Source organism: Dreissena polymorpha, chromosome 6, assembly GCF_020536995.1.
Source record: "Dreissena polymorpha isolate Duluth1 chromosome 6, UMN_Dpol_1.0, whole genome shotgun sequence".
Taxonomy (NCBI): domain Eukaryota; kingdom Metazoa; phylum Mollusca; class Bivalvia; order Myida; family Dreissenidae; genus Dreissena; species Dreissena polymorpha.
In genome coordinates, this window is record NC_068360.1 from 51,767,487 (window position 1) to 51,780,338 (window position 12,852).

Genomic DNA, 12,852 nt, shown 5'->3' on the forward strand with positions numbered 1-12,852 from the left:
AAAATGTTACAGTTCTCGGAAGCGGATGCACCAATAATAATCAGTGCGGTCATATCCATAGCGCTAAATGTGACCTCAATCAAACGGAAACCTGCGTATGCAGTAATCAATATGACAACACATATGGAGCGTGTACCATTAAACGTAAGAAACGCTTTTGTTAGTGTTCCTCTTGCTCACATAAGGTATTAAATGTAATTATATGTTTACAATTTTGAACATACTTATATCATTTTAAGAAAAAAGGCAAACAATTTATTTTACAAACCAAAGGTCAAAAAAGTATTGTTTTATTTCAACAGATATTATTTCACAGTGAATGCCATATAATGATATATGTTCCACCTATTTTACAACTTGTTTGACATACTCAATATGCAAATATGTCAATGATTTGAAGGTTTGGCGAGCCCGTGTAACGCGGACGTGGACTGTGCACATATGCGTCACGCTTCCTGCCTCGTTTCTACTTCCGGAGAGAGGGTCTGTAGCTGCAGCATTGGTTACAAGACATTTGCCACTCCAGAATGTGTACTTAAGGAAGGTTAGAAAATAATTTAATAACAACGAAACTGATGATTACATTATCGATTAAAAACGGATTTCTCCAGCAGAATTTGGATGTAATACTGTTTTTAGTGACTATCAATACAACAAGTATAACATAGTATTATTGTGTTGCGTCTTTTTGTTCTCAACGGTTGCAGCGGATTTATTAAACAAATATACGTTTTTTACACATTTTTTCTTACAGTTTTCCTGATGTTTAGTTACGTTACGACGTTTAACGGCACAGAGCAACGGATGTCAACATGTGCATACGAATTTGAGACTGGTGTTTCATACACAATTTCATGGTGAATAGCAGTTTAATGAGATTAATATAATGCTTACTTTATTAATGCTTGTTGACTTTAAAAAAAATAAAATGCGTAAATATTCACCAATTTACGGTGATTAAGAGCAAATACTTGTGATATATAAGCATGTCGGGTATATAAACTTAGTCATAAAGAAACCCTAGGAAAATGCATATTTAACAACTGCTTTTTATAATGAGAAACTATATGTTGACAACTACTGCCAGAGAGATAACACGATTATTATGCTTTTAAGGATTATTGTCGACGTAGTCGTTCATACAAATTCACTGAAACAGACGACGGACAAAGGTTTCAACTCGATATCGGTTGATGAATTGTTTCAAGAATATTTAGACACTAATCCAGTGGACAGATGCTCGCTTGACAAAGCGGTAAGGTTAAAATTAACACATTCTTCGTATTGGGTCGGGTCTAGAGGCATGTAAAAAATATTGCTATTAAAATGTAGCGTATACTATAAAACGAGGAAGGGGTGAAGTAAGCTGCAATTTTTGCGTTATGCATAACTTTGTTAGTTTGTTCAAGGTCATCAATAAAAACTCTGATTGTGGTACTTATAAACATGAAAAACATACTTGTATATAATGAAAATGAATTGAGTGGTTTATTTCTAGGATTTAATTTATTCAATTTTGCAGTGGAAATGTTCCATATCAACATTTTACAGCGATGGTTCAGAGGCTCTTCCAACAATAAACAGTACCGATTTTAAAATCGTTGACGTATGTAAATCACTATTTTAATGTAATTGTAAACATCATTATACATATCATCTAAACTTAAGCAACCAATACGTTATACACTTGTTTTACGTCTGCACATATTATACATAAGTTTTTGCATGTATTGCTCGAAATAGTAAGTCACTCGTTGCTATATGTTAAAATGCATAACTAATTTTCTAACGGATCTATCAGTTAGGTGATCCAAACGTTTACATCCCACGAGGTGGTGAAACCATATTCTATTTCACCGTTAATCTTCCACTGCTATGTGAAGATAATGAAGACTGCTATTTGGAGTTTAGGCTCTTTGATGAAACTGATAATTATAACTGCGATGATGCCACAGTTGCAGTCAAGGTATATAAATTAAATAGATTATGATACAGTATTATGCCCTTAAAGAGTCGGAGTAATGAAGCATTTCACTTGTCGTTTGTTCTATCTTCGATTCGTCCGTACTTTGTTCAATATCTCTTCTACTTCTGTGTGAATCCCGCCCATACCTTCTCAGTTGAAAGCCTCTTTATGTGAAGATAAGAACTGAATAATGGTTGAGGCGCCTTTTGGCAGAACTATGGACCATGGTCTGTTGTTTCCACTATGGTCGCGAAGTTTTTTCTAAAACATCTTTTAGCGCCTAAATTTTCGAATATTGCTTACACTTTTACAGACGAACAACTTTAATGTGTAGATGAGACATGAATGTTGGAAGCGTCCAGTTTTGACCGATGTATTGCCCTTTGTCTTGTTCACTCTATTTAATAATGAAACCCCCTTTATCTGCTTTACCTCCACATTTCATACTACCGTGCTCTTGTGGGTCATTGTATTATTTTTAGATAATAAATGAATGCATTAAATGGTATCTTTAACAGAAAAGTGGAGGATATCACGTGTTCCTGTTCAATCTTTATTGTCCTTGTGAATATAAGAAGGTGTTTTTCAATATAGTTAATGTAATTAAGCTATGCGTATTAAAATCAAGCAAAACAAACACCCTTTAACCTTTTATGGAATTAAATTTATTTATAAACATATAAATTTTGCAATTGCGATAAAATATCATAAAGCATGCACATTCCATATCTAAGTAATAAGTTCGCAGTCTTAACCAAATGTTTGATGAGATAAAGTTACATGAAAGCATCGTGTAGTCATATCAAATCAAATTTGAATGATTGTTTTATTAAAGATTGAACTGTCAAATGATATCAATCTTTTTGAAATGCAGAGTAAGCAAACATGTGGGAACAGATTTCAAGGTGAAAAGAATGGTCGATCAAGGCGATCATTGCAGAATAGTTACCATGGTAGCATGCGCCTTACGACAAAGAACAACATGAAATACAAGTTACGAGATAGTTTCACTTTAACCATGAAAATTGAAGCCTTTGGTGAAGTAGATTCTTTCTGGAAGAAGTGCAAACTTAGAACCAAAATTCAGGCAAGAATGAAATGTCAAACAAACAATATGTTTTTCAAGTTAACGGGTTTTGTAATCTTTGAAATCTACGCGTTTACTTTTCTTATAATTATAGTATTTATAACATAATTATCTAGATTTGTTTTTGTAGAGATGTCATGCTCAACCTTTCATGTGTCTCATGTTTTTGCCTTTTATGCACATATAGAATAATAAAACTTTAAAAATACTTTTGTAGGTAGTGGTTCGTGACCAAGACCACTTCTGGAAAAACACATTGTGTTACGCCACAAACGACCCCAGACTCAAAACATTTGATGGACAGTAATAATCAAATTTTAACACAATTGAGAAACAAACAATCAATAAGAAATTGTATTTAAGCTCGATTCATCAACTACAATTTCTATAATACTAACTTCGAATACCAATAATGCTAGTATGATTTCATAATAAAAAACGCGTAAATATGTAAACTATAATTTCCGTTCATCCGTACAGATATCCGAAAGTGTATTGGAAGCATTACTAACATACAGCGTGCTTTATATCATTTCAGATACTACAGCATGCAACAAGAGGGAGAGTTTATAATGTACAAACATAAGCAATACCCGGTGGAGGTAATGCTTTCCTAATGTGTTCATAAGCCCTTTAAATGAACATTTCTTAACACTAGCGGCCATGCAAACTTTCCAATCATTTTATTTTTCAGGTTCAGATTGAGACAGAGCTATGTAACGGAGGGTGGGCATCGTGTACGTGTGGTGTGTCTGTACGAGCTGGCAAAGACCTGTTCGTGGTCAACCATTGCCATGACGACCACCTTGTAGCTGCTGTTAACACAGCTGACGGAGTTTTAGATGGTGTGCAGCGATCAAGCTACAGTCAAGAAGTATGTTTTTGTTGCGCTTGAGTAAAGCATCAACATTTTGAATATGTCAATCATGAATGCGTATATTTACCCAGTAACATTTCGAGGAAATACGCTGATTATGTATGTTCATGCATATTAAACGTAATACGTGATATAGAATCTCTGCCATTCATTACACATTTTAGTTCTACCTTCCATACGGAACCTCAATACAAGTATACTACTTTGTTTCAACATGGTGGTCACCAATGAACGTTTATATATATCCTTCTCCTGCTGACATGAACAACGTCGAAGGCCTTTGTGGACACTTTAATGGCAACTGGAGTGACGACTTCGTACATCGTAACGGCGCTAAGACACAGTCACAAAGCTACTACTGGAGATGGTGGTGGTGGGGCGGAGACCCTGTAGATTTTTCTAAATCTTGGCAGTATGACATCAGCCTTGTTTTTCATTATATAACCTTGAATTATTACGTTGCACATTTCAATTTTATTTTTGTCACATTTTACATACAACGAAAAGGAATTATAGTAGCCACAGTTTGCGCTTCATCCCTGTTCACAAAAAGAAAACCTATGTTTTTTATGGAGTACTGAAATTCGATGTATATTTCTTCTTTTTTTAGAGTTTCAGACGACGAGTCATTGTTGAATCCTGACCGGATAGCAAAGCTTTCAAAATGGAACGAAGAAGAGCAATACTGCGTTTGTCCGGAGAAACTGGACGGAGACAGAGAACCGACCTGTCATCGCAGAGAGGCTGATTCGTGCGCGAAGATTGAGGATAAACCTGGGAAAAGATTTGGGTCATTGAAAACCGATAGAGATCGACGTTCCGTTAATTATTTGGATGAGCATGATATAATCGAAAGACTTCATAATTTGATGACAAAACGCATTTACAAGCGTAGCATCAGTCGTGTGAAGGTATGTTCAAATATAAAGAAATGCATGTATTAATGTGTTAACCATTTCCCACCTTTTGTCCTAATGATATATTAAACAATAGTTGAAAGTCGTCATAAAATTAGAAAGGTTACGTAATGTAGCCGATTTTAATCCTCATTGCTTTGCATTGACCGTTTCAAAGCGGTAACCACAGCTTCCATCACTTTTATGTTTATTACTGTTTTTTATTTGTGTGGTGTAATGTACGGATGAATGGTTGCTTGTCTTACGTTGTAGGAGATTGTACTTAGAATGTATCTACTGATGATGATTTTGAGTTTCGTTCCAGCTTTATCCGTAATGTATTTATGTAAATATAGAACTTTATATAGGTGACATTTGTTCAAATTCGATGAAAAAACGTCAAATATTTTTATCTTTATAATAAAAAAATATCATTTGTATAAAGATGACCAGATATTTTGTCTGGTGGGCATTATCAATATCATCCAGCCATGGTGTGATGGCAACTTTGGCCTAAATCTACTTAAAATAAACCGGTTATCAATCATAATAAACAAGTAGAACATTTAATAATTTCAATATTTATAAAATGTATATAGAGTGTTGTCGACAAGTAATTGTGACATGTTAATTTATTTTTAACATTTATAACTATTAATCTTTACATCTGTTTGATGTTTTACTATGATGAGCGGTGACAGGACTTGAATTATAACTATGATTCGATATTTTATGTGAAATTGAAAATATTTAGTCCCTTTCCGGGAGTGTGAGAAAGATGAATAAAATTATTTATCCGATAATTTTTAAATGTTCATTTTATAGCATTAAATAAACACGCGTATGTCAGTGGGTACCAACATTGTATCACATTTCTTTGAATATTAACTGATTATAGCGGGAAGTTAAAGCTTCTGATGACAACTATGATAAGGCAGTCGACGAGTGTCAGCAGTATCTAAATGCTAACTGCAATGGCGCAGACGCTGCGTCGGCATCAAGTATAGCTGGAAACACATCCAACGACTGTGCACAGGATAGAATGGTATAAAGAGAAGCGAATGTTATCACTATTCGTGAGCTTCGTCTGTACTATATATTACTGTTGAAACCTATAGTAATGTAAAAGTTTTAACATTGTTCATAACGTTATAAATTTGATGACACGGTTATACTGCTCTGGTTATAGTATATTTCGAATTCCGTATTATGACTTAAATAATTAGCGCAATATAAATCTCAGGTGGATGAAAATGCAGATTCCTCTGCTGCCACAGAATCGGCCTGTGTTAGCACAAAGTCTGTTGCAAAAGAGATAGTAGAAAGGGATATAGAGTTTCAGGTATATACTTATAAAACTTAAATATAATTGCCATAGTTTTCTTCGGAAAATAGGAAAGTGTAATAAGATACTAATCAAATTGATTCAAAACAATTTGTTCCATCTAAAAGTTGGATTAAAACAAAATTAAACAACAAATTTCATGCTCATTTCTGTTCAAATAAATTTCATTTGCACCTGTCTCTGACTGAATATGGTACCAAATTTAATTAATCTAATAAGAATATGCTGTTTACTCTTGTGTGCAAATCCGTTTGTATTAGAGAAGTGAATATATGTTCTAATATTCGTTTGATGCGTTTGAAAGATAAATCTCTTTAATTGATAGGCAGCCAATCCCAGTGTTACACAAAAGTTTGAACAAACATGCGTTGACAATTGTCATGGAAACGGCGTTTGCAAAGGAAATGGTCAATATTAACTGAATTATAACTTGTTTTAAACATGTTTTTGTAAAACTTGTATTAATTACATTTTTTTCACCTTGTTAGTCACATCGATTGTGTTTTTATATGTTTAATATGTTGGTTATATAAATATAGAAAGACTGTCGCTTTATTGTTTAAGGGTTGTACGATAAATAAAAAGATATCTCAATCAATGCAAAAATAATGTCAGTTATTATTATGTTATAATGTTTTCTTTGCATACTATCCGTAAAAACATGTCAGTAATGTTTTCTTTCATAACAATTAAATTGAATACAATCCGTAGATACATGTGAATGCTACGGAGGGTTTGATCCCTTAAGCAACTGTAAGGTGAACGTATCCGAACCGCCCGAGATCATTAGCACAACTGGAGGTGGCGTTTGCAATCCAAAGATGAAAGCGTGTGAGGCGTTACGATACACGACCAAGCATGGATGCAGTGTGGAAAGTGTGTGCAAAGTGACGGCAAAAGAAGTGAGTTACAATGTTTTTTGTAACTTTTTGAACGTTTTATGTAAGACTTGTATTGTCATTATCGTAGTTAATACGTCAATATAAAGATAAATCGTCATGTTATTTTCATCGGTTATTTATATCGGTATTTTTCTTCGATTGACAGTTTTACCAAAGTGGAAACAAAGTAACCCATGAGACCACCTACGTTGCGGCAATTTGCGACAATGGCTGGGATGCATATTGCCCCATTCCTTTCAACAGTCGGCGTAAGAGATCTGTCGATCCATTGCTGGTAGTGGAGGTAAACTATCTATTGTTGAATTTTATGTTCCAAATTGGGGTATTCCGCTTGGATTGGTTTTCCACTAGTTTATTATGAGACGTTATATTCAACGCGCCAGCACTATCCCCTGAAAACAAAAAAAATATCAATAACCAAGCATAAACAACGGTGAGCACTCAAGTCAGCACAGTTATGATATAGCACTTGTTTTCCAGGGGAACAGGTTGAATGATTAATTTCCAAATAATAGAATTGATGAAGCCGTCGCATTCATTAACTTTTTCGTGTTTCATCATCATTTAATGTGTAATTGTTGATAAATCAACTAAACGTACACAAACTTCATCCAGATATTTAAACCGTTGAATTTTGATTCGCATTTTTACAGTTCACACTTAAATACAAAATATATATTTTGTCGAATGTATTTATACAAATACTACCGGAAAATTTAAGGAAGGAGGGGCGGTTGTATTGGAGTCACTATACCTCGTGTCCGTCTGTCTGTCGTCTATTAATAACTTGTGTGGACTGTTATTTTCCCATTCTTTTGAAAGATTTCTACTCAACATTGCACGAATGTTAACCTCCATGAGCCTGTGCAAAGCGCACATTAATCCTGTAGCGTCATTTAAGGCAAAAAGGCTTACTTGTAAAAAAGGGATTGTGCTAACTTTACATTTTCAATGCATCTGTGGATTTCGAAGTAACATGGAGCAAATGCTTACCTATTTGAATCGAATCGAAGTGTCGTGCGCAATAATCATGTTACTGACAAAAACGTCAATTTAAAACTTTGCATCCTCTTATTTAATTATGAAATAACGTAATATTAATGTACCTGTATTGGGATGGTGTGCCGTGGGCAATGAACACGTGGCTAACGTTTGGGTAAATTTAACAATGTGAAGTCAAATATTAAAATAGAAGTGTGTGTTTTTGTCAAAATAGAAATCGGCCGTACTGTATCATCCCCTGCGTTTTTTTAATCATTTGACGCTAATGATCCCCTTTATGGTATATAGAGAATAACAGGTTACTGCCTGATCTTTTTTGTAATATATCAGGCAAGGCTTAGAATAATATAACGGCGAGGCTTGCCGTTTAAAACCGTTTAAAACAATTAAAACTGGTAGGAACGAGGGCTGACGGTAAAGTTTCGAAGGTTGTATTTACCTTCCTAATGACATTCAACATTAGCTTGGGCAAAATATTACTTATGTTCCCATACAAAAGGGTGGTCCCATTTGATGTAAAACCAAAAATGCCACCAAGATGGCCGCCGAAAATCTAGTTAATACCGTGTTGTTTTCAAATTACACAAACAACAGAAACTCTCCATTAAAAAATTCTTTACAGGCATTGTTTCGGTAAAAATATGTACAAACATTATTGACCATCAAAAATAATATCTCAACTTGAGCGAATAACACTCACTGTTGTAAGATATATCTTTAATTGTAAGAAACCATTAAATGCTATAAAACATACTTGTTTCCAAACAAGCAGTTTCATCTTTTACAAAACGCAGCTTAATTATGTGTGTAACCTTCAAAGTCAAGCTCATATTGATGGGCACACAATCAAATTACGGTACAAAATATGGTTTTCAAAAGAAAGCTTGTTTATTCTGCAACTTGACTATGTTCATAACATGTCAGGAATTTTAACCAAAAGAGACGGTTTTTGCCACCGTTTACTTTTCACTTAGAGATCAAACATAAATATGCAGCATTTATTTGTCAGGCTATATTGTCGATATCAAAGCGGTTTGTGGGAGCATTTTTCACAAAGCGGATTTACCAACATTTTGTCCGACTACTCGAATTTCAAATTATAGGTTAAGCAATATGTTAATACAATGTATATTAATACGTATATTTAGTATATTGATATATTTCACATGTCTATATTGTTTATATAATTTTAGTACGAAACAGCGATAAGCAACAACAACATCAGCTTCAGTATAAGTACACCAGTGGCTGTTCTTGACTCAACGTGTCTTTTGTTCCACTCCTCCACCGAGGTTATTACTATTGACGTAAGTATGAATATTTCTGTTTAATAATACAATATATTAATACGTATATTTAGTGCATACCTTATTCAAAATAATAATAAATTGTACTTTTCTTTTGTTCTTTTGATTTTAACAAACCGGGTATACACGCCACACATTATGTGCGATAAATACAGGTTGTCCTACTTCTTATGTTTCCATATACGGTTATTTGGCATACGATTAACAAAAAATAGAAACGCTTAATAGCAGCTTACGTGCGCGTCTTTACAATTGGACAAACGACAGCAATCTTTAATAATCAAAGTGTTGTCAAGTAAAGAATGTTCATCCGATATTAGTGTAAAAAAACTATTGAATGCATGTGTAACTGTATATTTTTGTACTTATAAATGTACTTTTATAAGTGTACAAAAAATCGATTTCAGTAAGGTCAAAAAGGTTTTAAAAGACTTTACTTATTTAAGTAATTTTTTGTATTCTATTTCATTTAAATATGATTCGGTCCGTCAAGTGTATGAAGTCAAACTGTTACAATACAACCACGGTGTGTTATGGGCCCGTTACTATAGCCGTGCAATATATTAATTATTACATATTCCTTATAATAATAATGTTTATGCATATGCCAGGCAATTGTGTTCTTGTTTTCACAATCATCAACAAATTATCCACAGCCCCAGTATTGCCTGATTGCTGGTACATGTGTTCTCTCTGGAGAGAGGGATCCTGGTAATGCGTGTAGCTATTGTAGCCCAGACAAGGACACGTATGCATGGCAAACTGACGGTGAGCGTGAAACAGTATATAACAAGATAGCATTTACAAACACAAATTGTAACCGTTGTGCTGCGATGTGTACTTTTCGTCAGATTCATAATCATGATGTTTGTTCACTATTATTTATCATATTATTTTTAAGTCAGTAATATGGAAATAAGAGTATGAAAGTAATCCTTTTTATTTATATGCTCTTCAATCCCCTGGGTTTGTATAAGTGTACACTGAAATTGATAAAAAGAAAAGAACACAAATATATTCTTACAGATGTGTATTGTAATCAAACGCCGATACTGTTTATTGTGTTATGTATATCCGTTAAAACGGTGTTTATTAAACGGTTTAGTAATTGGTCTGTGTTTTTGCAATTAAAGTGAAACATTATGTCTAGGTTGTGATGAGCCAACGTCAAACAAGACGCCTGTGATAATTGGCGTAGCTGTAGCAGTTCCTTTGGCAGTGATTCTGTTTGTGACAGTGGCTATAATTCTGTACAAGAAACATAAATCCAACAAAATCAGGTACATCCGTTCCAACGGTGTAGTTCCGTGTTCATTGTTCTTAGTGTTAATTTATACATTTCTTCCGTTTTTAATAATATGGCAAATAGTTTGCACGTTAATCAAACAAAATCCAAAACTAATTTAATGCATAACTAATTCACAACTAAGGAATGATAAACTAGTTCCAAATAACATATTCAAACAATGACAACGTTTGCTTTCTAACTCAATCATAACTGTTTATGAACTTAACAGTACACCGATGAAATGAGAGCTTAATCTGTTTGACATGTACATGTTTACAATTTAAGCATCTAGTATGCACATGTATGTTATGCATTATAATAAATGTCTCTCTTAAAAGTATTCTGATTGAAGCTGAATATGATACTGTCGTTTTCAACTTTACATAAAAGTTTTACAATTACCAAACTTAAACCAGGCATACCCCGGTATACAAAACTGTGCTCCATATCTATGAAACTCATTAAAAATATATAAATGGAACAACAATATTTATTCAAACACATGACTACTTCATTTTTTACCTATACTACGTTCCTGTCGAGCCTGAATAAGGAATGAGAAAATGTTCCTTATTCCAAAATGTAATAAGGAACACTAAAACAACGTATTATTTGTGTTTGCTTGCAATTTATTTTATTTTTAAATGTACTTTTTACAGTCATATACAAACAAGAGATGTTAATAAATATTTTTGTTTTATCTATATAGAAAGACATCGTTTATATAAAAAAAGTATTCAGCAACAGGCTTACGACCTCATATCTAATAAACCAGTAATCATAAACGAAATAGCAAACAGGAACATGATTGTATGTACCTGTTGCATTTGCAAACGAGAAATGTAGTAATAAGTGTTTAGGCAAAACCCGTAGCATTTATTTTCCAGAACCGAATCAAGTCTGTATGACAATGTCATGAGGTGCCACTTCAAGTACCCGACTCTACGAGTAGAAAAACCTTGCTACGAGATGCCGTCTTCTCCAAACGAAACCACGTCGGAATAAAGAGACAGAAGAAAACCGCGTACTTACCTTTTACTATTTGTTATGTTTATTGTGCACAGAACGAATAGAAATTATTGCAAAAGGCGGACTTGGTGGCCTTTCAAAGATCTGTTAAAGTCCATTACTTTAATTTTACATTTTTAATTGTATTGTGCATGAACGAATGAAACTAGAACATAGTAAACGTATAGTGTAATCTATAAAAATAGAAGATTCATTCAGGGACGAAGACACGCGGTTCTGCAAAGTGAAAAGTAAAATTAATGTAAATAATTATTTTTTAAACGCAATTAATACATATGTGTATATATGCTCGCATAACATTTCATTAAAGTATAGTGTTTACTTTTAACTTAAAATCATTTTATTTTATAACTCTGTTTCTAACAAGTCCGTATTCATTACACCATTGAGAGTTTTGTGTTATTAATAAAAAATAATTTAAAACGATTTCATACTTATTCGTGTGAATATGCTTTAAGGAAGTAGTCTATCACCTTAATACAACTAATTGTCATTTATATTTACAAGACCATTGTTTGTTTTCTGATATGTTTAACCATTACTAATTTATTACAAAGATATTGTTCTATTATTTCGGAAAATACATCTGCTTTGGCAAGTGCAAAAAAAATATTGAAAAAAAACGCACACTCGCACGTTTACATAAAATACACGTTTGATTACCGCGTATATTAAATAGTCAGATGCGTACACTTTTAATCAACATGAACATATTTAACAGTTGTAGTAAATGTATATGTGTATTCCCTGAAGGTGGGTATATAGTGATCGCATGTCTGTCCGTCTGTCTCTCCGTCTGTCTGTCCGTCTGTCTGTCTGTCTTAAAGTCTGTCACACTTTGCGATTAGGTTTCGAAAAATGCTCATAACGTCTATGTCGTTTCAGATGTAACCTTCATATTTGGTATGCATGTGTGTATTGACAAGGCCTTTCCCTACGCACACAAATATTCATCCCCTTGGCTTTGACCTTGAACATAGGTTCCGCGTTTAGGTTACGAAATCTGCGTTTATGTTTCGAAAAAAGCGTGTTTTATTTCGGGGGCATATGTCATCCTATGGTGACAGCTCTTGTTCCTTATACTTATTCACCATGTTAGTGTTTGTATTTTATTTGAGTTTTAATAAAGTAGATAGTTTTTTTGTTTTATCTT

The 12,852-nt window shown here is 33.6% G+C and overlaps 1 protein-coding gene across 1 annotated transcript; it reads left to right on the top strand.

The window, feature by feature from the left end:
- The first annotated feature begins 2,984 nt into the window (after positions 1-2,984).
- LOC127835677 (von Willebrand factor D and EGF domain-containing protein-like) lies at positions 2,985-12,852 on the top strand. Its single transcript, XM_052362116.1, has 15 exons — positions 2,985-3,053; positions 3,271-3,356; positions 3,592-3,655; positions 3,748-3,927; positions 4,095-4,342; positions 4,541-4,841; positions 5,725-5,871; positions 6,070-6,168; positions 6,497-6,578; positions 6,883-7,073; positions 7,219-7,356; positions 9,269-9,382; positions 10,039-10,150; positions 10,533-10,662; positions 11,558-12,852. The coding sequence occupies exons 1-15, from the start codon at positions 2,985-2,987 to the stop codon at positions 11,673-11,675; spliced, it is 2,079 nt and encodes a 692-aa protein (XP_052218076.1). The 3' UTR covers positions 11,676-12,852.

Bases quoted from the DNA above. Each gene is read 5' to 3' on its own strand.
- LOC127835677 (XM_052362116.1), top strand. From the start codon at position 2,985: ATGAAAATTGAAGCCTTTGGTGAAGTAGATTCTTTCTGGAAGAAGTGC. The intron at 3,054-3,270 runs GCAAGAATGAAA...ATACTTTTGTAG, and splicing joins AACTTAGAACCAAAATTCAG to GTAGTGGTTCGTGACCAAGA. The intron at 7,074-7,218 runs GTGAGTTACAAT...TTCGATTGACAG, and splicing joins GCAAAGTGACGGCAAAAGAA to TTTTACCAAAGTGGAAACAA.